Source organism: Pelecanus crispus, chromosome 16 (genome assembly GCF_030463565.1).
Source record: "Pelecanus crispus isolate bPelCri1 chromosome 16, bPelCri1.pri, whole genome shotgun sequence".
NCBI lineage: Eukaryota > Metazoa > Chordata > Aves > Pelecaniformes > Pelecanidae > Pelecanus > Pelecanus crispus.
Genome location: NC_134658.1, coordinates 5,308,212 through 5,330,255, shown reverse-complemented (window position 1 = coordinate 5,330,255; position 22,044 = coordinate 5,308,212). Strand labels below are relative to the sequence as shown.

Sequence of the window (22,044 nt, the reverse complement as noted above, 5' to 3'; positions counted from 1 at the left end):
GGCGCAGCCATCTTACAAAACACCACCTGGATCCTCTCCCGCTCAGCTCCTCAATCCAAACCACGCTGCTCCTGCGGCTGCGTTAACTCCAGCCCCAGCTTTGGCTCCGGGGCTGCGGAACGGCGGCGGGGGGGATGGCGGGCAGCCTCCGAGGGGTTGGTCCTGCGCACGGCTGTCGCTGGAGCACGAGGTGAGGATGCAAAACCCCCCAGGCCCGTGCTCTGCCCAGCGTGCACGGCTCTGTGCTGCTGTAACCGTCCCGCTGGCTCCCTGCTCGCCTCCCGAGCGTGGCAGGATTTTTCTAACCCGCTTCTGCCGCCCAGGGAGCTGCAGGGAATCTGGCTGGAGGTGTGTGGGAGCCGAGCCGCACGGTTCGGGTCACGGTATTTGGGGATTATATGGAAGCAGCCAGTCTGAATGTGCCAGGATAGTCACACTCGGGCACCCGGGGTGCTCGCAACCAAGGCAGGAGGCTGGACTGTGCAAGCCCTGCTCCTCTCATTTTTCTCTCCCACCTCTCAGCGTGGCCAGCCCAGCCCTGGGAGGGCCGGAGGTTGCTGGAAGCCGGGGAGGCTGCAAAGCGGAGCGGCAGGATCTGTCCCAACCTGCCAAACAGCCTGAACCGGATCATCAGGGCAACCTCGCTGCCTCCCACCCCTCTGTCCTGGCCCGGCATGGCCGAGCGCCACCGATCCACCCAGCAGCCGCGGCGCGGGGGCTTCTTCAGCATGGGGAGCGGGGCTGGGGGTCCCCGACCTCCCCGTGGGGACGGGGGAGCGGATGCCCCATCGCCGGCCGTGCCACCACCGCAGGGCTGGCGTGGAGCTGCCTTTGAAGGGGGGGGTGTTGCTTTGCTGCAGCGGGCTGGAGGGGATGGGACCCCCATTTCTCACCCCCTTAGTGGGGGACACACATCAAAGGGCTCCCTGAGGAGCAGTATCAAACTGCGCTTAAGCATTCGCATGGTGGAAGCTTTTGGAAACGCCAGCAGCGGTGGCTGGGCTGCCTGCGGCCCTGGTGCCTCCGGGCTTGGTGCTTCTGAGGCTGCAGCTCCCTCCTCATCCTCAGCCACCCCATCACCCGCCTTGTTTCCCGGGCAGGGGAGGGGAAGGGGGTGCAAGACCCCGCGCTGGGGCTCTTGATGCCCCCGTCTTCCCGGGCAGGCCTCGCGCATCATCCCCAGCCAGAGCCAAAGGTGGAAGCGCTGCGAGGTCCCTGCTCTCTTGTGGAGATTAAAAATTAAAAATGAAGAGTGGGCTGCAAGCGAACAGCCCCCCCGAGCCTGCGGGAGCTGGGCTCTGTCCCCACAGGAGCTGGGCTCCATCCCCGCACCCGGGGAGCGCTGGAGTGGAGCATCGAAGGCACCGGGCGGGCAGAGGGCACGGGGACCCCATCCCTGGGAGGGGGACGGGGCCAGATGACCCCATCGCTGCGGGGGGGACACACACGGCGGTGTAAAAGCGATGGCAGAAAGGGAAGGGGGGGTTTGGGGCTGGGGGAGGCTGCTGGGGGGGTGTTTGTGGGGCAGCTTTGGGGGGTGAAACCTTTCCCCCCACCCCGCCCTGGTTTGCAGAGCTGTTTGTGTCCCACAGCTGGTGGCTGGGGGGGTGGGATTTGGCATCTCCTGCATCTGCTGCCTGCGTGGGCTCCGTGCGTCGGGATGAAGTGCTGCCCTCCTCCAGCGCCCGCGGGGGAGGGACCCCCGTCCCCCCCAGCCTTCTCCCCACCACCACGCACCCCTCAGCACCTCCTGGCCGGGGGGACGTGGGCTGGGGTAGCTCCAGGGCCCCCATCCCTCCGGAGATGCTCTTGGCAGTGGGTGGCCGTGGAGCTCAGCTCCTGCAGGAACCTTAAAATCCTCCATTTCCCTCAAAGCCCCCCCGGCCCTGCAGCCCTGGGTGCCCTCAGCTGGTGGTCTCATGGGTGCTGATGCTGTGGGTGCTTCCCCACTCCCCCACCTGCAAACCAAGACGCTGCCGATGCTCCGGCCCGTGCTCCCTGCCTCAGTTTCCCCCAGGAAAGCCAGGCTTGCCCTGCGCCTCGCCGACCCAAAGAACGAGTCTGGTGGGGGGGAGCAGAGCTGGCGAGCGGGACGCGGGACGGGACTTGCTCCCCAGCCCCGCTCCCTCCCCGCTGCCCGACCGCCCGGCGCAGCAATGAGGCACAACCCGTTCTGCGCACCCACGGGGGTGCACCCAGCACCCAGCGGACAGAAGCAGGGCGGGGGGGTTTGCGCCCTGGGATGCTGCTTCGGGATGTGGCTGGAGCGGGGCTGCAAGCCGTTGCGGCTCCTTGGCTCGCTCCGGGGTCTCTGCAAGAAGAACTGTCCCCGAGGGCTGACCCAGCGCCTTGCTCGCCTCGTGCTGGTGGCCAGGGCGTTCCTGGGTGTCACCGGGCTGACGCAGCCGCCGGCCACGGCCGCCCCGGGCGAAGGAGGGCACGGAGGGAGGCTCCGCTCCGCGGGCGCTGCGCTGGGACAGCGGCTGTGGCTGAGACCCAGCAAACTCAGTACCCCGGGGGTCACCGGGGACGTGACCCGCTGCTCCCCCACGCCTCCGGCCACGGGGTTTGGCTCCGGTTGTGTCGTGCGCAAGGTTGCCCCGAGCCGCCTGCCCGTGGCCCCGAGGAGAGGCACTGCCCCAGTGAGCAAGCCCATCGCCGAGGGGTCAGGTCCCATCCGTCCGTCTGTCCATCCACCTCCAGAGATCCAGGAGCAGGGGACGGATCCTGCCACCTACTTTCGACAAACATCCCTCACTCTGGGCGTTGTAGGGATGAAGGGTCCCGGGCCAGGATGCCCAGGAAGGGCTCGGTGCCCACCCTGGTGACCTGGAGCAGAGCCACCAGCCCCCGTGGGGACACGGCGGTCCCCGAGCCGTCACCCCCCGCAGAGACCTGGCCACACTCGCTGCATTCCAGAGCATCCGTAGCAGGGACCTCGTCCGTCTGGGGCCTCTCCCCATCGGAGCTGAGCAGCAAGCACCCTGCGAGGGGAGGAAGGGGAGGGCGGCCGACAGACAGACAGACAGAGCGGTTGCTAAAGTCTCATTTCCTTAGAAACCACGCTAAAAATAATCCCCTTTTCTTGCGGTCCTGCGCTCGGCGTGCGCTGCCAGGCTGCTGCCGCTGCACCCCGCTGCAATGCCTCGCCCGACGGCGCTGCCATCGCCCCATAAAGCTGCCTGGGTGACGGCCGGAGCCTGGCGAGGGGCCTGACCCCCCCCCAGCCAGCCGCCCTCCCCCTGTGATCGAGGGAAACTGAGGCACAGTCCCCGCTGTGCCGGGGAAGGATGCTCCCGCCCTGGGTGCTGGGGTTTACCGCTGCCAGGCATTGCTGGCCTGATCCTGCGTGGGGCTGAGCACCCAGGTTTGTCCTGAGTGGTCAGGAACCCCCTGCCCTTCGGAGCAAGATGAGGTTGTGCCGGGCAGGATGGGACCTGTACCCATGGGGTAGGGGATGTGGGGCTGGGGGTACCCATGGGATGAGGCTGGGGGGCTGGGGCTGCCCCATGGAGGGGGCTGGGGCTGTCCCGTGGGATGGGAGCTGTGGGGCTGGGGACACCCTGTGGGATGGGGGCCCTGCAAAGCCCCAGGGACCCCCACCCTGGGGTTTTGGGGCTGCAGGGTGCTGTGGGGAGGGCAGATTTGCTGCCCCCCCGCCATGCCCAGCAGAGACCAGTCCACCCAGTGCCCCCAGTACAGCCTGGGAGCTGTCCCAGAGCTGCTCCGGATAAGGCACCCTGAGGCCGCATCCTGCCCCATGTGCTCCCCAAAAACCCCCAGGTGAGGACGGGGCTGGGAGGGGGGGGGGGTCTCCCACCCCATCCCCATGCCCACCCCCTTGGCTTCGAGCCTCCACCGGGTTTGGGGGGGTCAGCCTCCCCCAGGGCGCTTCCCCTCCGCACCACCCCTTCCCAGGCTCCCTGCTGCCTCCCAGTTCAGCCCAGTTCAGCCCAGTTCAGTCCCGTCCGGCGGGTGCTGCTGGCTCCAGTCCCTGCTTTCGTGCCGCCGGGGCGAGGAGGCGCTTGCTCGCCTGCGGTTGACTCAGCTCAGGGCCGCCAGCACCCTGCCAGGGTGGGGACCGGGGGCCACCCACCACCACGAGGGTCCCCGTGGGGTGCTGGGGGGGGTGGCGAGCCACCGTGACCCCCACGCACCATCCTGGGCAGGTAAGGGCGGCCGTGGGGGGCTGACCCCACTGCTTGCCCCATGGCGGGGCTGCACCGGCACCCTGGGGTGGGGGGGATTTGGGGGGGGTCTGGCTCCTCTCGCCCTGCTTGGGGGGGGGGCCGCAGCCTCCCCCTCCCTAAGTCTGCTCCCCACAGAGGAGGGATGGGCTGGGGGCTCCTGGCCCTAAATTTCTGCCGTGCCTTTTATCCTCCCCACCCTGTGCCGGAGGCCTGGCCGGTGGGGCTGGACAGGGTCTGAGGCCACGGGGATGGGCTGCAGGGTCCCTGGTGCAGGGAGGCGGGGGGTGGGTGCTGGGGGGGCGCAGCCCTGGGCTTGGGAGGGGGGAGGCTGGGGCCTGCCAGTCCCCAGGGGGCTGGGGGGGGCACTGGGGGGCTGAGCCTGAGTGCATTTGGGGGGGGGGGGGGGTGTTTTGTACCATCCATCGCCCCCCTCCATCGCAGCGGGCTGCTTGCAAAGACAAAAAGGGAGGTGCGCACCCCCCAGTTGCGGCTTACTGGGGAGGTTTAACTGGTTTGACTGGTCTCCCGTGCAGGGTGGGGGGGGCCGGGTGCCCAGCACCCCTCTGCACGCCAGCGGGACGTGGGTGCTTGTTTACGCCCCGGCTGCACCCGCACGCGGGGGTCCCCGCGGGGGCCAGGGAACTGCGACAGCGCCTGGGCTGGACCTGGGTGACTTTTTTGGGTGCCGGGCTCTGTTCCGGTGTGGGGGGACACCCCCGTGCACCGCCGGTAAACAGGATACGAGCGGGCTGCGGCGGGGAGGCAGCAGCAGCATCGTCCCAGCCCCGGTGACAACTGGTACGTGTCCCCCGAGACCCCCACCCAGCCCTGGTGCAGCCCGGCTGGGTGCAGGGTGCTGGTGGGTGTCGCAGCCTCCCCCTGCATAGTGCGGGGTGCTGGGGGGGGGGGGTCCAGGTGGTGTAGGGGGTCCCCGCTGCGTGATGTGTGTGTGTGGGGGGTCCCTGGTGCTGGTTTGGGGGTGGGGTTGGCACCCAGCCTGCCCACCGGCACCAGTGCGCTCAGATCCGGCGCTGGGTGCTGGGCTGTGGGGATGTCTGGGACCCCTCCCCGGGGCTGGGACAGGGGCACCCGTGGGGCTGGGGATGGGGACAGGGCCACCCGTGGGGCAGGGACAGGGCGACCCACAGGGCTGGGATAAGAGCACCCGTGGGGCTGGGGACAGGACCCCCTGTGGGGTGGGGGACAGGGCCACCTGTGGGGCAGGGACAGAGTCAACTTCAGGGCTGGGGACAAGGCCACGGGTGTCTGAGTCCCGTGGCGGAGGTGGGAGCCCCACAGCCATGCCGGGCTGCAGCCGTGCCAGGGTGCAGCCATACTGAGGTGCAGCCGTGCCGGGGTGCAGCTGTGCTGGGGTGCAGCCCTGCTGGGGTGCAGCCATACTGGGGTGCAGCTGTGCTGGGGTGCAGCCGTGCCAGGGTGCAGCCATACTGAGGTGCAGCCGTGCCGGAGTGCAGCTGTGCTGGGGTGCAGCCCTGCTGGGGTGCAGCCATACTGGGGTGCAGCTGTGCTGGGGTGCAGCCATACGGGGGTGCAGCTGTGCCGGGGTGCAGCCATACTGAGGTGCAGCCGTGCCGGGGTGCAGCTGTGCTGGGGTGCAGCCGTGCTGGGGTGCAGCCATACTGGGGTGCAGCTGTGCTGGGGTGCAGCCGTGCTGGGGTGCAGCCATACTGGGGTGCAGCTGTGCCGGGGTGCAGCCATACTGAGGTGCAGCCGTGCTGGGGTGCAGCTGTGCCGGGGTGCAGCCGTGCTGGGGTGCAGCCCTGCCAGGGTGCAGCCGTGCCGGGGTGCGGCCGTGCCCATGCTCACATCCCAGCAGGGCCCCCTGGGGTGGGTGGGGGGCTGGGGGGGCGGCAGGACTGATCCTGCCCCATTGCTGTTGTAATTTCCTGCCCTCGGCATCCCATGCCGGGCAGCGCTTTCCCAATGCCGGAGCCAGGAAGAGCAGCGGTGAGGCAACGCCAGGCAGTGGAGCAAGAGCCCCTGCCGCACCCACCATCCTGGCACCTGTGATGAGCTGAGTACAGTCTCAGCCTGCTTCGGTCTCAGCCCATTGCCGGGGGCAGCCGAGTCCCCTTTTGCCACCCATTTGGGTGCCGTGGCACCCGACGAAACCTGTGGGACAGCAGGCAGGGGCAGAGCCGGCCCTGAGCAAACACCCTTTGCAAACACGGGCTGCGGGCAGGATCCCGGCAGCGGGCAGGGCTGGCCTTGGCACGGGGCCGGCAGCGGGGCCTGGCAGCAGGAGGAGCGGCAGGGCTTCCCTGAGCCTGCCCGCGGGATTGCCCGTGCTCCTTCCCTTGGCATCCTCGGCGTCATCGCACCCTTTGGTTTGTCCCCGTTGGGGGTCCCGTGGGCATTTTGGGGTGCAACATGAGGGGTGTGCGCACGCTGAGCTTCCGCTCCATCTCTTTGCAGAGAATCAGGATGATTCCCACCCCACAGCGGCCCTGCGGTCCCTCTCCAGATGCTGGCATCACTGGTGTATGCCCGGCACGCTGAGCCCCCCCCGCCGCAGTGCCCCGCTTCTCGGCACCCACCTCGGCCAGCGCCCCGGGGTGCCCCCGCCATGGCGCTGGAGGTGGGGGCCGAGGCGCTGCTGGACCTGAGCTTCCTGACGGAGGAGGAGCGGCACGCCATCGCCGAGGTGCTGCGCCGCGACTGGCAGCTCCGCCGGCGCGAGGAGGGGCGCATCAGGTGAGGCTGGGGACCCCCTGCTCAGCGGCACCCCTGGGGACAACAGCCCCCCCCCCCAAGAGCAGCCAGCCTGGGGTCCATCCCCTTGGGGACAGAGCAGCCAGGCTGGGGGTCCCCTTTCCCCTGGGCAGAGGGGCACCCACTGCGCCCAGCCAGGGTGAAGCCCCGCGGTGGGTGACACCTGCATCGGGGGTCCCAAACCCCCGGGGAGACGGTGGCTGGTGTCCCCAGGGCCAATCATGGTGGCTCCATCAGCCGCTTGGGAAGGGCGGTGGGGACGGTGGCGCAGGGGTCGATGGCAGCAGCGGGGCGAGTTGGGAGCCAAGGCCACCCTCCTGCCTCCAGCAAGCTCCGCAAGTCGGTGTCGGACCCGGCGCGGCTGAGGACCCTCACCGGGGACTGGTTCTGCGACGCCCGCGCCCAGCGCCACCGGCACCACCTGGGCTCCGACCTCGTCCGTGCCTCCATCCGCCGCAGGAGGCGGCCCCGGGGTAGGCGAGGGCCGGGGACGCGGCGGGGGGCCGGGGGCTGGGGCTCAGCCCGCTGAGGTCCCCGATGTCCCCAGGAGCGGGGGACCCGGAGCGTGGCCCCAGCCTGGGCGAGCTGGAGGCCATCAGCGAGCCGCTGGCGGAGGAGAAGGAGGATGAGGATGGTGTGGCGGCGCTGGAGGAGAGGTGAGGGCGGGGGTGACGGCAGGGGCTGTCGCCCCATGGGCACCCCAGGGCTGGTGGCATCTCTTATGGGTACCCGCTGAGGGTGGCACGGCCCCGGGATGCCCGGGGGGAAGCGGGAGCAGAGCCAGAGCTGCGCCATCCCAGCGTCTGTCCGCGTCCCGGTGTCTGCCTGCCTGTCTGTCTGTCTGCCACCCAGGGGGGTTTCTGCGGCCCTGCTGGACCCCAGCTCTATAAATAGCTGCAGGGATGCGGGTGGGGGGGGGAGAATGCGCTCGTTAGCCTGATGCCTTGTAGAGAGAAACTAATTATCATCTCTTCTCGCAGCCCCCCTAAGGAGGAGGCGCAGGCAGCCGCGGAGCCCCAGGTTGGTGCCTGGTAGGGGGTTTGAGCCGGCACAGCAGAGCCTGCAGCCGGTACCCGATGCCCGGGTGATGGGCTTGGTCCATCGCTGTGGCCCCGGAGGCGGGGAGCTGCGGTGTCACCCCAAGCGCTGTCGGTGCCGGCCTCGTGCATGCTCTTGCAAAGTGTGGTGCTGACCCCCATGGCGTGGGGAGCGATGGGGGACGTCCCCCGGGCCATCCCCAGGGACCCAGAGGGGCTGGACTGAGGGGAGCAGGCAGGGACAGGAGGGTGCCCGGGGCGCCCATTTTCACCCGGTCCCATATGTGCCACCTCGCAGCCCAGCCCCATGGCTCCGGCTCTGGAGCGGACCCAGGTGTCACAGCCCCCGCAGCAAGGTGACAGCCCGGCAAGGGAGCGGGACATCCCGGCCCGGCCAGGTAACCGTGATGGGGGGGTCGGCGCTGTCGAGATTTGGGAGGCTGGAACCTTACCAGCCTCCTCCCAGCCCCCACCATGGCCCCCCATCCCTCGCTTGCCTGCTGGCTCCTTTTGCTGAAAAAGGGGGGCCCCCCCAGCTCCTATCCATCCCTGCTGCATCGGGACCCCCGCCCACACCGCGCCCTTGCAGGTGACACGGGAGGGAGGAACCCCTTCGGCACGGCCAGCGCGGAGGAAGATGAGGAGGAGCCCGACTCCGCACACAGTGGCCCCCACGCTGGGCAGGTGGGATGGTGGGGCTGGGGGGGCTCTATGGGGCTGGGAGGGGCTGGGGGGGGGGGCTGGAGGGGGCTATCTAGGGCTGTATGGGGCTGGGGGGGGCTGGAGGGGGCTCTATAGGGCTGTATGGGGCTGGGGGGGGGCTGGAGGGGGCTATCTAGGGCTGTATGGGGCTGGGGGGGCTGGAGGGGGCTATCTAGGGCTGTACGGGGCTGGGAGGGGCTCTATGGGGCTGGGAGGGGCTGGAGAGGGCTCTATGGGGCTGTATGGTGTTGGGGGGGGCTGTTGGGGCTGTACAGGACTGTATGGGGTTGGGGAGGCTGGAGGGGCTCTATGGGGCTGGGGGTGGGCTGGAGGGGCTCTATAGGGCTGTATGGGCTGGAGGGGGCTCTATAGGGCTGTATGGGGCTGGGGGGGCTGGAGGGGCTCTATGGGGCTGAGGGGGGCTGGAGGGGCTCTATAGGGCTGTATGGGGCTGCGGGGGGCTGGAGGGGCTCTATAGGGCTGTATGGGGCTGGGAGGGCTGGAGGGGGCTCTATAGGGCTGTATGGCATTGAGGGGGGCTGGAGGGGCTCTATAGGGCTGTATGGGGCTGGGGGGGGCTGGAGGGGCTCTATAGGGCTGTATGGGGCTGGGGGGGGCTGGAGGGCCTCTGTAGGGCTGTATGGGGCTGGGGGGACTGGAGGAGCTCTATAGGGCTGTATGGGGCTGGGGGGGGCTGGAGGGGGCTCTATAGGGCTGTATGGGGCTGGGGGGGGACTGGAGGGGCCTCTATAGGGCTATATGGGGCTGGGGGAGGCTGTCTGGGGTGTGCAAAGCCAGCACGGCATGGGCTGCGCCCAAACACAGGGCACTTGCTGGCAGCTGGGTGCCCTCAGGCGCCCGCCCTGGGGATGGGGGTCTGGGTGGGGGGCGCTGACCCCGTTTTGCTTTGCGTTGCCAGGGGCTGGGGACCCACCCGCCAGAACAGGGACCCCCGGGCCGGGCGTCCCCGCAGAACGGCCACGCGCCCGCGAGCAGCCTGCTGACCACCAGCTCCTCCGTGTCCAGCCTCAGCTCCTCCACGGTACGGGGCTGGGGGCTGTTGGGGCAGGGAGGGGGTCTCCCCTCTCCAATCCCCCCCCCCCCCCCAGTCTCCGGGGGTCTGACCCTGTCCCGCCGCCCCGCAGCTGAGCGGCAGCCTGATGAGCCTGTACAGCGAGGGCGAGCTGGGCAGCGTGGCTGTGCGGGGCTGCGTCCAGTTCTCCCTCCGCTACGACCCGGCCAAGAAGGAGCTGCAGGTCCACGTGCTGCGGTGCCGCGAGCTGGCCGAGGCCAAGAAGCAGCGCTCAGACCCGTGAGTGCCCCGGCCCCGAGCGGCGATGCCCGGGAGATGCCCACGGCAGTACCCATTGCATCCACCTCATTTTTTTTTTTTTTTTTTTTGGCTCCAGGTACATCAAGACGTACCTGCTGCCGGATAAATCCAACCGTAGCAAGCGCAAGACCACAGTGCGGAAGAGGAGCTTGGATCCCATCTTCAATGAGACCCTCAAGGTTTCTAACTCTGCTTTGGGGTGGTTTTGGGGGGTCCCCCTGGTTCAAGGCGAGGGAATGGATGGGTGGGGGTGGAGAACCTCACCCTGTGTCCCCTCCCCACCAGTACAAGCTGGAGAAGAGGGACCTGCAGGGCCGGACCCTGAACCTCTCGGTGTGGCACCACGACAGCCTGGGCAGGAACCTCTTCCTGGGGGAGGTGGAGATCGCGCTGGGCTCCTGGGACTGGGCCAACACGCGCCCCGAGTGGTTCAGCCTCCAGCCCCGGGTGAGTCTGCAGCCCACCCCCCACCAGCCCACCCCCCCCCGCAATCCACAGCCCCCCATAACCCCCCCCATCCTCCCCAGATGCCCATCTCCTCAGATGACCTCGCCAGCCGGGGCAACCTCAACTTGGCATTGAAGTTCATCCCCGCCGGCTCAGAAGGTAAGAGGTGCCTGCGGGTGCTGGGTGTGGGGGGGTCCGGCCTGGCAGGGTGCCCCTAACCCCTCTCGCTTGCAGGCGGGGGGCTGCCGCCCACGGGCGAGCTGCACATCTGGGTGAAGGATGCTCAGAGCCTCATCCCGCTGCAGAGTGGCACCGTGGATGCCTTTGTGCAGTGGTAAGGTGGGGGGGTGGCACCCCGGGGGGCACCCAGAGGGGTTGGGGGGGTTGTGTGCGCTCCCCCCTCACCCTGCTGTCACCCCCAGCTACGTGCTGCCAGACGACAGCAAGGCGAGCCGGCAGAAGACGCGGGTGGTGAAGCGGAACCTCAACCCCCTCTTTAACCACACCATGGTGTACGACGGCTTCCAGGCCAAGGACCTGGCCGAGGCGTGTGCCGAGTTCACCCTCTGGCACCACGAAGCCTTTGCCAAACGCCAGCTGGGCGGCATCCGCCTCAGCCTGGGCACAGGTGAGGTTTGGGGGGGAGCCCCGGGCACCCCCCGCGGCTTGCAGGGGCGAGGGGTGGTGGCAGCGGCATGGCCGGGGGGGGGGTGACGCCGGTGGTCTCTCCGCAGGGAGCAGCTACGGGCTGCCGGTGGGCTGGATGGACTCGACGGCGGAGGAGCGGGAGGTGTGGGGACGCCTGCTCCGGCAGCCCGGGCAGTGGGTGGAAGCGCTGCTGCCTCTTCGGACCAACCTGGTCCCCCGGGCATAGCCCCCGGCCCCCCATGGACCACCACGATGCCAGCGGGACCCGGCGGGGGGCACAGAGCTGCACCCGGAGCATCACTGTACGGGGCTGGGGTCCGTGCCCCCCCGCCTCTTTCGGCGGCAATGAAGCGGCACCGGAGGGCATGTTTGGCGGCTGTTTATTGCTGTGGGCACCGTAGCCCAACTTCTCCCTGCGGTGCGGGGCTAAAGCCGCTGCGTCACCCGCGCCTGGCAGGGGCTGTCCCCTCTGTCACCACCGGCGCTGCGGTGGCTGGGTCCCGCGGGGATTTGTCACAGCGCTGGGGCCGGGACTCACTCCCCTTCCTGCTGGGCGAGGGTCCGGCGATGCTGCAGGATGGCTGCCCAGAGGCGGCACGCCGGCCCGTGCCTGCGGGGACACGGGGGGGTATCGGAGGGAGGGGGTCAAGCCGTGTGCCCCCACCCGCTGCTGCCACCCCGCTCTCCCCGCTCCAGGAGGAGCGACGCGGGCTGGGGGTACCTGATGCCCACGTAGAAGAGGTCGTCGCGGGTGGCGCAGCCCAGCAGGTCCCGCAGGGTGAAGCCGTGGGAGAGGAGCTGCGGGAGGTGGTTGGGGGGGGGTTGTTGGGGGGCAATGCCGGGGGTGGGGGGCACCCAGCCTGACCCCCAGCCCGTGCACAGCTCCGTGTGCCAGCAGCCACGGGCCTCACCGTGGCCGTGGTGGCCGGGTCTGTGCCGTGCCGCTGCAGCCACTCGAGGAGGAGGGGGTCAGCCTGTCCCTGGGGGGGCTGGGGGCTCGGGGGCGAGCGATGCTGCCCCAGGGCAAAGCCCCCCGGGGGGGCCTCCCCATGCTCCCCGCTGCACTGGGGCCGGCTGGGGACCGCGGTGTCATCGTCCCCGGAGCGAAGCACCCGCTGCACCAGCTGCTGCCACTCCTGCTCCTTCTCAGCCAGCTCCTGGAGCAGCCTGGGGGAGAGCAGGGCACAGACTGGCACCCGGGGGGGCATGGACTGGCACCCGGGGGGGCACGGAGGCACAAGGACCAGCGAAGCCCTACCTGCCCGTCTCCGTGCGGAGCTGGCAGAGCTGTGCCACCAGCGCCGAGGGTGTCCGCAGGGAGGGCAGGGGGTCCGCCTGGGTGCTGGGGCCAGTGCTGAGCCCTGAATTGGTGCTGAGCCCCGAATTGGTGCTGTCCCCCTGGGGCTGGCTCCTGGGGATGGGCAGCCTCTGCGGCATGGGGTCGTCCTCGTCACTCGTGTCCTTGGTGCCGTCCCCCGCGAGGCAGCCGGCCTTTGGTCCCAGGTCTGTGGGGGCAGAGGTGGTGGTGGGCACAAAGAGGTGCCCGATGGCCTCCGACCCCCGAGCATGGGCGACAAAACAGGGAGCTGGACCCTGCCAAGGCTGCCCCAGTGCTGGCTCCCCCCTCATATCCCTTTCCCAGCACCCCAAAGCCCCCCAGAGCACCCTAGGCCAGTCGTCCTCTTCCTCCACCACCCAGCCACGGTGGTGGGAGCCGGCCCCATGTCCTGGCCGGCCCCCAGTGCCACCCACCTCTCACCAGCATGGTGAAAGCCGCCTGCACCGCCTGGCTCACGGCGTCGTCCAGCGCAAACATCCAGTGGGGTTTGATGTGACGCCGGGGCAGCACCCGTCTCACCTGGAAGGGGCAGAGCCGTGCCAGGGCATCGCCGTGCCGGGGCATTGCTGTGCCAGGGCATCGCTGGCACCAGGGCATCGCCGTGCCGGGGCATCACTGGCACCAGGGCATCACCATGCCAGGGCATCACCAGCACCAGGGCATCGCCCACTCGGCACCCTACCACTCCACCCCGGGCACCCACCGCTGCCTGGAAGCCGAAGAGGGGAGCCTGGAGGTGGGGGAGGCTCAGCCCCTCCGCCCGCAGCCGGGTGTGCAGTGCCAAGAGGTCCTGGCGCAGCCGGTGCTGGCTGGGGCACTGGATGTAGCTCCGCAGGCAGCTCAGCAGCTGGGCGAGATGCTCCGAGCCCAACCTTGCACCCGCCGGGCTCTGGGTAGGCAGAGGAGATGCTCAGGGGCTGCCACCATGCCCACCCTCTGCCCAACTGCTGTGCAGACCCCCCCCACCCCACCCCGGGCACCCAGCACCCACTTGGCTCTCCTCCAAGGCGGCGATGATGCCCAGCGCCTCGGCAGTGAGGACGTGGTGCAGCATGGCCCGGCGCTTGCTGTCCTTCCGCAGGAGGAACCCGTCCCCGCTCTCCTCGGGGGAGGACGAACGCGGGCTGTGGTCGGAGCCGGCCGAATCCTGACCAGTGCTGGTGGGAGGTGGGGAGGGTTGGCATTGCTCCCCCCCGCCAGCCTCGGGCATTTTAGGAGTGTGGCCCCTGGGTGGGCACGGCCGTCGGGCTTGGTAGAGCGCATGGGGGACCTCCCGCAAGCCCCCCAAATCTGTAACGGGGAGGGATGTGATGCCCTGGCACAACGAGGGGGCATCGCGGGGTGCAGTGCTGGGAGGTGGCAGGGGCAGCGGGTGTCATGGGAGGCAGAAAACCAACCCCCCCCGGGGTCCTTCCATCACCCCCCTGTCCAGGTTTGCCCTACCTCAAGTAGCTGCTGCTGGATGTTGCCTCGCCAGGGTGGCACAGGAGCTGGGGGCTGCCCGCTGTGCCCCTCACCGGGGTGTCCTGCCTGGCTGAGGAACATCCCCTGGCCCCGTCGCTGCCCTCCACATCCCCATCCCGCTGCTCGAAGTGGCAGGGATCAGCTGCCAGGGAGATGATGGAGATGGAGATGGTCATTTAGCAGCCCACACCAGGCTCCCACCATCCTGCCCCCCCCCAGACTCACCCCCCGCCGGGGGCACGGGCCGGCTCCGGGCCCTCCTGGCACGGGCGAGGAAGGGGTCCCGCAGCAGCGCAGCGGCCGTCGCCCGCTCGGCCGGATCAGCCTGGAAGCAGCGCAGGATGAACGTCTTGGCTTTGTCCGACATGGACTCGGGCACCTCTGGGTGCATCTTGAACATGCCCACCTGGAGGGGAGGCACTCGTGGGGGCTGCGAAGGGACCGGCCACCCCCAGGGGAGGGGGGGGGCAATTTTAGGGCTGCGGAACCCTCCCCATCCCCTGCCCAACCCCATGGGTACCTTGAACATGGCAGCCTGGGGGCTGCCCAGCTCGTAGAAGGGGGGCTTGCCCGTGGCCATCTCGATGATGGTGCAGCCCAAGGACCAGATATCCGCTGGCTTCCCATAGCCCCATGGCCCCTGGTCAATGATTTCTGGGGCCATGTACTGCAGGGTGCCTGGGGAGAGGATGAGGAGGGGGGAGAGGAGCCCATATCCACCACCCAAACTCCCCCCACCCTGGGGTGGGTCCTCCTTCTCCCCATGCCGGCTGCAAAGGATGCAGACCCCAGCATCGCCTGGTCCTCCGCATCCCACCGCCCCCCACCCCGGGCTGCCCTTACCCGTGAAGGTCTCGGCGCTGGGGCTGATGCCCGCCAGCCGTTTGGAGGTACTGAAATCAGAGATCTTCAGCACCCCGCTGTACGTGTTGATGAGGATGTTGTCTCCCTGGTGTGAGAAGGGCACCCCAAAATAAAACCAAGCCACAAAAAAGCTCAAGCGGAGCCATCGGACATCACCCCAGGGGTTTTGGGCATGGAGGGGGCAGCTCCTGGCTGCCTGGTGCCCCCCGAGATGAGGGGGTCAGGCCTCGTGCCCCCAGGATGGGTGGTGCCCCCTCATCCCCTCACCTTGATGTCGCGGTGCACGATGTGGTTATCGTGGAGGTAGCTGAGCCCGTCGAGGATCTGGCGGGTGTAAAAGACGATGGTGGGTTCATTGTCCTTCAGGGGTCCCCACTTGGAGCGCAGCAGGGATGAGAGGCTCCCTGGAGAGGGGGCACGGGGGGAGGGGCAGCAACCCCATTTAGAACCCACATACGGCCACATGTCCCCCTTGGACCCCCAAATCCTGTCCCCAGCACTGCCCACCTCCCGGCACCTCCTCCATGAAGATCTTGATGAAGCCATCCTGGCTGACGGAGCCCAGGTACTGCACGATGTTCCTGTGCCGCAGGTGCTTGTGCAAGGCGATCTCCTCGTGCAAGGGCTGTGAGTACCTGCGCGGCGCGACGCTGGGGTGAGGGGCTGCCCAGGGGCCCCCCCGGGACCCCCCAGCATGGCACCCACCGGCTGTCCCGCTCCGGGATCTCCTTGATAGCGATGCGCACTTGGTTGCTGAGGCAGCGCCCGGCGTAGACGACCCCGTACGTCCCCCTGCCCAGGACCACCCGCTCGCCCGCCTCCGAGTACTCATAGCTGTACTGCGGGCAGAGATGTGGGGTGGCAACCTGTGGCACCCCATGTCACCCCGTGGCACCCCATGTCACCCCGTGTCCCCGCCTCACCTCCAGGATGGGCTGTGTGGGGCTGGGCACCTCCTCGCCGCCCGCCGCCTGCTTGGCCAGGAGGGACTGGATCTGGTCGCAGAACCTGCCGGCGGGAGGACGACGGTCCTGAGCCCCGGTCAGGATGCTGGGGACCCGGCCACCGACCCCCAGGCACAGAGGGGCTCCTGCTCCCCCTCCCAGTCTGTCCCCCACCAGTGGCACGGGGCGGGGGGTCCTGTGCCACCCTGCTTTGCGGGACCCAGCTGCAGGGGTCGGGTCCCTAGGGCACCCCTTCCCCCCCCAAATTAAGGCAGGGAAGAAATAGCATGCCCCCATCCCTCTCTGCACCCCAGGACAGTGATTGGGGGTCCTCCATGCCCCCACCACCAATGTGGGGGGGTCCCTGTGCCCCCCAACCCTCTGCTCACCACTGGCAGTGCTGCTGAGAGGGGAAGTAGAGCTGGAAATCTTCCTCTGCGTGCATCACGTAGAGGAAGCAGCCCCGTTCGTCGCATTTGCAGATGCTGGAGGGAGAGGAACCCCCGCCCTGTCAGCAGTGGGGCTGGTGCTGCCCACGGGGCGGGCAGAGGGGCTGTGGGCACAGCGGGGGCATCCTCGGTCGTGCTGGCAAGGGGACGGCGGACACGCTCACCTGACACCCCGGATGGCCGTGGCCGCAAAGGTCCAGCTCGATGTTGCTTTCTGCAGAAGGGGCAGGTGAGGAGGGGGGTCGGTGGGGACACCCCACAGCCCCCCTCAGCCCCATCCCTACCTCCTCCGTGGGGCAGACGAGGGCAAGCGTCAGGGCGGGCTCCTCTGTGCCATCGTGCAGTGCCAGCCGGGCCGGCCGCAGGACCTTGCTGAGCTCCAGGACCAGGACCTGTGGCAGCGGGGGGCTGCGGGGTGAGCCCCCCCACCACCCGCTGGCTCCCCAGCCCGCATCCCTGCACCCCCGTCCTCCCACCCGGATTGGCACCGGTGGGCTGCTCGGTGCCTCCCCAAGCCCCTGGTGAGCCCAGACCACTGTGTGCTCCCCAGGGACAACCGCGGGCTCTGTGGGTGCCCTCACCGGGCAGCGCGGCGCGGTGACAAAGGGCTGGCACGCCTCGAGGAGGAAGCCCAGCCAAAAATCAGCCAGTTCCTGCCGGGCGGAGGGGACCTGCGGGCTCTTCTGGAAGTGTTTGTAGAGCAGGAAGGTCTCCATGACCGAGACCAGGTACCTGCGGGGATGTGGGGGGCAAGAGAGGAGAGAGAGATGTCCCCAGCACCCCCTAAAAGCCCCTAAACCCCCTCCTGGGGCACAGCCACCGGGGATGGGACACCCAGTCTCGCCCGGGTGGGCACACGCCGTGCCATGCCATACCAGCCCGGCGCGTTAAGCTTATAGAGCTTCTCAGAGGCTCGGATGACTTTGCTGAGGTCGTTGGCCAAGATGCCGGTTCCGAGGCAAAATCCCACGTCCCAGTAGTAGCGCAGCTCCTCCAAGCTGCCCTTGCGACCCTGCAGGCAGCTCAGCTTCACCCCTGGATGTGGGAGCCGGAGCCCATCACCCCTTTGCCGGCAACCCCGCGCCCGGGCACCGCCGCTCCGGGGGTGCCCTGATGCCAACGGGCCCCAGCGCCTGGTCCCCCATCCCCGGTGGGTCCTTGTCCCCGACCTGCGGGTGGGCACCCACCGATTTGCTGCAGCTGCACGGAGGTTTCGAACTGGTGCCCAGCGGCCATGAGGAGGACGGCGGCATTGATGCCTGCGTGGAGGCTCGGCTCCACCTCGAAGGCTTTGTTGTACCTGGGCAGAGGTGCCGGGTGGTGGGCACGGCCACCGCCACCCCCCTGCCAGCCAAAACGCGGCTGCCTTGGGGTCCTGGAGCTGCCCCCAGTGATGGGGAAGCACTCCCAAATCAGAACCGCCCCAAAAAAAAGAAGTAAAAAAAATAAAAGCTCAGCAGGAATTAGCATCACCTGCCTCTGCGGTGCTGCGGGGGGGTTTGAACGTGGGGCTGCGCTACACAGAAGCCCCCAGAGCCCCTGCAAACCCCCCGGACGGGGGCATGGGCGGCTCCCAGCGCTGTCCCCAGCCCTGTCCCCAACCTCACCAGTACAACGCCCGGTCCCTCGTCTCGGTGTCGGCGAGGCCGGAGCCCATGAACATGTCCTTGTAGATGCGGCCGCACAAGCAGAGGAGGTCAGGCGCAGCCCCCTCCTCGCGCTCCACCACGGGCAGCAGCACCGACAAGGCCTTCTCCCGGTCCCCGGCGCGGTTACGCCTGCGCGCACACGACCGGCGTTCGGCAAACGGCACTGCCGGTGCTGCCCCTCGGTCCCCCCGACCCCGTGGCACCGGGACGCCCAGGGTGCGTGTCCGTGCATCCCGCTGCTCACCGGCTGAGAGCAAAGGCGTAGTGGAAGCGGACGTTGTGCTGCTCGGCCACGGCGCAGGTGGGCAGTGCCTGGAGGGTCTCCACCAGCGAGATGATGGCATCGTAATCCTGCGGGGACGGCGGCGGGGCTGAGCCGGTGGCCCCGGTGCTGCCCACCCCCAGCTCCGCAGGTCGGTGCTCTCCCCGGACCAGCCAAAACCTGAGGATTGCAAGCTCCACCGAGCAAGGGCAGGCTGCGGAGCAACCCCCCCCACACTCCGCGATGCCGACGGGGTCCCCGGAAACCTCCCCGGGATGTTTAAATCCCCTCACCTGCACGTCGCGGTAGGAGAGGAGGAGGTTCACCACGATGTCCAGGCTGAGCAGCTCCATGCTGTCCAGGCGCTGCTGGATGCGGGCCAGCTCCCGGCTCAGCTGCTCCCCGCGGTACATCTCCCGTGCCCTCCGGATATCCCGCCGGATGATCTCCCGAAAATACCCGCTGGAGATGGAGGCGGGGGGGAGAGGTATAGGGCTTTTGGGGCGGTGGCAATTCTCCGCCAAGCCCTGCCAGCCCACGTGGGCACCGGGGTTTGCCCGCAGCGGTACCAGGAGTTGGTGGGGATCCCCTCCAGCAGCTGGACGAGCCGGGCTGCCAGCGGGGTGAAGAAGGTCTGTGTCTCGAAGCCGGGCTGGAAAAGCCCCGTCACGCACTTCATGGCCCCGGCGTCACAGCAGACGACCTTGTTCTGGGGGGTCACCGCATAGGCGATGAAGGTGTAGCTGCCGCAGAGGTCCTGAGGGAGGGGAGAAGGGGTGAGCAGCTGTGCCAGCCGAGCTGAGAACCCCTCTGCTCGTGCCATGGAGCAGCCCCCTCTCCCCAAGCCTGCCCACGCTACCCGGACCATACAGGCCACGCTAACACAACCATCTTCCATAAGTCATTAGCAGGGAAAGACAAACCAGCTTTCTCTCTGCCTGCCATCATTACGCTCCAGAGTGAACACTCCTGGTTCTTTTCAAAACCCGGTATCCCTCTCCATGCTGCTGTTCTCAGCGCTTGCTCTGAGTGAGTGACACCCCCCCCCCAGCCCAGATTTGGGGAGAAGTCTCGCTCCCTGTCTGCAATGTCCACCCTCCGAGGCTGGGGAGAGGCAGCTCAGGGGGAAGCGAGATGCTCAAACCCCCCGGCACCGCGGCAGCGAGCACGGGGACAAGAGACACACCGAGTTCTTCTGGCAGATGTCCTCCTGGGGAGAGAGGGAAGGAGGAGGGCTTTAATGAGTGTCCCTGGAAAAAGAAATCAGCTGATTTCAGGCTCAGGGATGGGAGTCACCTGGAAAAGAGCCAGGGACAGCGAGGCATGCAGGGGCCAAGCCGCGAGGGCGACCGGTTGCCCCCGTGCCACGAGTGTTGCGTGTGGACCCCCCCTCCCTGGGCAGGGCTGCAAACGCAGCCGGCTTCTCACCCAAACCTGGCACCGGGAAGGGGTCTCCGAATGGGTGCTCCCCCAAGTCAGGGTGACGTTTGGGGACAATTTGGACGTGCTCCCATCTGCATTCTTTTTCCCTGAGTGGCGAGAATCCCTCCCATCGGCCCCTTCTGTGCGGAGAGCTTTGCTTCCCAGGAATTTGCTTTTCTCAGGGAAAACCATCTGTTCCCAAATTCCCAGCTGGTTGGAGCCAGGGGAGCGCCCAGCACCCTGCACTCAGCTCTGGGACTCACCAGGGTCCCCAGCCACCCCCTCCTCATCCCATCCAGGCGCAGGGAAATCTCTGCCAGAGCAGAATGCGACCGTGGAAACTCGGCCGGGCTCGGGGGAGGGATGGAGATCCCCCTCCCACCGGCACGGACGCTCCAGGCGCTCGGGGCTATTCCCACCCTGGAGAAGCAGCAGCCGGGGGGCTGGGGTGTCCCTGTCCCCGTCCCCGCTGACCTGCAGGGCCTGGAGCGGGGGCAGGTCGGCCTGGCAGCACAGCAGGATGTTGTGGGACATGTTGAAGCTCTCGCGGATGCCCAGGTGGTAGAAGAGGGAGGGCTGGCAGACGGAGTCACTCAGCTCCACCACGGCCACGTCTGCGGGCGGGACGGCGGGGATGCTGACGGGACCGACGCCAGACCCCCAATTCGTGGGGCAGGGGATCCAGCCACCCCCCGGGTTTGGGGGATCCGCATCCCCTAAGAGAGGGGATGGCCCCCTGCCATCACAGCACCTGAGGCCACAGTGAGGGGCACCCCTTGCCCCCCCCCGCACAGGGTTGAACCCTGAGCAAACCCTCCGCAAAAACCACCCCTTCTGAAATCACAGATGCGTGTTTAACGCCAGGGAGGAAGACATCGCGGCAAACATCCAGCCACCCGGGAGAGCAAACAGGAGGAAGGCAGAAAAGCAAACAGCGAACCAGCGGCGCACGCAGCTGGCGGAGCTGCCCAGGGAATAGGGAAAGTCTTGTCCCAGATATTCCCGGACGGCTGGGATAAGCAAGCAGAATAACAGGAAAAAGGAGGGCGATAAGAAACCTCACGCCGGGGATGACGCCGGCGGAGCAGGTCGCATCCTCACCTGCGTTGTAGAAGCGGTCGAGGGTGGCGGTGTCGCCCAGCGCCAGGGTGCCGAAGGGCAGGGTGTGCAGGCGTGCCCGCAGGCCGTGGCAGGCGTCGCGCAGGCTGCGCAGCGCGGGGCAGGCGGCTGGCTCCCGGCCCAGCACGCAGACGACGCTCAGCGCCCGCCGCCCGCCCGCCCGCCCCCGCGTCCCGCACACGGGCCTGCCCGTCGTGCCCGCCACCGCCAGCGGGTCCTGCCAGCAGCTCCCGGCGACCGGGTGGGTCCCCGGCACCTCCATGGCCGGGGCGGCCAGACCCACCGGCAGGGCTCGCACCGAGCGCCGGGAGAGCCCGTACCCTGCACCGAGCTGTCCTGGTCCTTACCGGGAGAGCCTGCACCCTGTACTGGGCTGTCCTGGTCCTTACCGGGAGAGCCTGCACCCTGCACCGAGCTGTCCTGGTCCTTACCGGGAGAGCCTGCACCCTGCACCGAGCTGTCCTGGTCCTTACCGGGAGAGCCTGCACCCTGTACTGGGCTGTCCTGGTCCTTACCGGGAGAGCCCGTACCCTGCACCGAGCTGCCCCGTTCCTTACCGGGAGAGCCCGTACCCTGCACCGAGCTGCCCCGTTCCTTACCGGGAGAGCCCTTACCTTGCACCAGGCTGCCCCGTTCCTTACCGGGAGAGCCCTTACCTTGCACCGGGCTGCCCCGTTCCTTACCGGGAGAGCCCGTACCCTGCACCGGGCTGTCCTGCACCGGGCTGCCCTAATTCTCCCCCGGGAGGGCCTGGACCCTGTACCGGGCTGTCCCACACCGGCCTGCCCCGTTCCTTACCGGGAGAGCCCCTACCCCACACCGGGCTGCCCCGTTCCTTACCGGGAGAGCCCACACCCTGCACCGGGCTGCCCCGTTCCCCGCACCGGGCTGCCCCGTTCCTTACCGGGAGAGCTCACACCCTGCACCGAGCTGCCCCGTTCCTTACCGGAGGAGCCTGATCCCTGCACTGGGCTGCCCCGTTCCTTACCGGGAGAGCCTGGCCCCTGTACCGGGCTGTCCCGCACCAGCCTGCCCCGTTCCTTACCGGAGGAGCCCAGACCCTGCACCGGGCTGCCCTGCTCCTTACCGGGAGAGCCCGTACCCCGCACCGGGCTGCCCTAATTCCCCCCACGGGAGAGCGTGGACCTTGTACTGGGCTGTCCTGCAGCGGGCTGCCCCGTTTCTTACCGGGAGAGTCCTTTACCTTGCACCGGGCTGTCCTGCACCGAGCTGCCCTATTCCCCACCGGGAGGGCCCGTACCCCGCACCGGGCTGCCCTATTCCCCCCCGGGAGAGCCTGGACCCTGTACCGGGCTGTCCCGCACCGGCCTGCCCCGTTCCTTACCGGGAGAGCCCCGACCCCGCACCCGGCTGCCCCATTCCTTACCGGAGGAGCCCGCTCCCCGCTCCGGGCTGCCCCGTTCCCCCCGGGCCAGCTCCCT

The 22,044-nt window shown here is 68.5% G+C and overlaps 2 protein-coding genes across 2 annotated transcripts; one reads left to right on the top strand and one right to left on the bottom strand.

Moving 5' to 3' along the window:
* The first annotated feature begins 6,675 nt into the window (after positions 1-6,675).
* Positions 6,676-11,316, top strand: SYTL1 (synaptotagmin like 1). Its single transcript, XM_075722001.1, has 14 exons — positions 6,676-6,905; positions 7,251-7,396; positions 7,471-7,579; positions 7,904-7,943; positions 8,259-8,364; positions 8,550-8,644; positions 9,582-9,704; positions 9,808-9,974; positions 10,072-10,174; positions 10,281-10,442; positions 10,523-10,601; positions 10,677-10,776; positions 10,865-11,070; positions 11,177-11,316. Exons 1-14 carry the CDS (start codon positions 6,676-6,678, stop codon positions 11,314-11,316), a joined length of 1,806 nt encoding a protein of 601 aa, XP_075578116.1.
* Positions 11,317-11,624: 308 nt separating this feature from the next.
* On the bottom strand, positions 11,625-20,864 carry MAP3K6 (mitogen-activated protein kinase kinase kinase 6). The gene is made up of 28 exons (XM_075721878.1): positions 20,585-20,864; positions 19,958-20,097; positions 19,248-19,271; positions 18,631-18,818; positions 18,355-18,523; positions 18,044-18,150; positions 17,758-17,928; positions 17,338-17,450; positions 17,026-17,185; positions 16,732-16,882; positions 16,435-16,542; positions 16,315-16,364; positions 16,092-16,186; positions 15,681-15,769; positions 15,463-15,596; positions 15,265-15,392; positions 15,025-15,161; positions 14,737-14,842; positions 14,414-14,571; positions 14,119-14,299; positions 13,873-14,035; positions 13,421-13,586; positions 13,133-13,318; positions 12,843-12,948; positions 12,349-12,595; positions 12,002-12,257; positions 11,812-11,888; positions 11,625-11,700 (listed from the first exon to the last, which is right to left on the bottom strand). Exons 1-28 carry the CDS (start codon positions 20,862-20,864, stop codon positions 11,625-11,627), a joined length of 3,966 nt encoding a protein of 1,321 aa, XP_075577993.1.
* Between the last annotated feature and the right edge of the window lie 1,180 nt (positions 20,865-22,044).

What these genes read in the sequence shown, in the direction of transcription:
- SYTL1 (XM_075722001.1), top strand. Translation starts at nt 6,676, where the DNA reads ATGCTGGCATCACTGGTGTATGCCCGGCACGCTGAGCCCCCCCCGCCG. An exon ending in AGGCAGCCGCGGAGCCCCAG is followed by an intron (nt 7,944 to 8,258) that starts GTTGGTGCCTGG and finishes GCCACCTCGCAG; the next exon opens with CCCAGCCCCATGGCTCCGGC. An exon ending in GTGGATGCCTTTGTGCAGTG is followed by an intron (nt 10,777 to 10,864) that starts GTAAGGTGGGGG and finishes TGTCACCCCCAG; the next exon opens with CTACGTGCTGCCAGACGACA.
- MAP3K6 (XM_075721878.1), bottom strand. Translation starts at nt 20,864, where the DNA reads ATGGAGGTGCCGGGGACCCACCCGGTCGCCGGGAGCTGCTGGCAGGAC. An exon ending in CGTGCAGCTGCAGCAAATCG is followed by an intron (nt 17,186 to 17,337) that starts GTGGGTGCCCAC and finishes TCCCACATCCAG; the next exon opens with GGGTGAAGCTGAGCTGCCTG. An exon ending in CCGCCTTGGAGGAGAGCCAA is followed by an intron (nt 13,319 to 13,420) that starts GTGGGTGCTGGG and finishes CTGCCTACCCAG; the next exon opens with AGCCCGGCGGGTGCAAGGTT.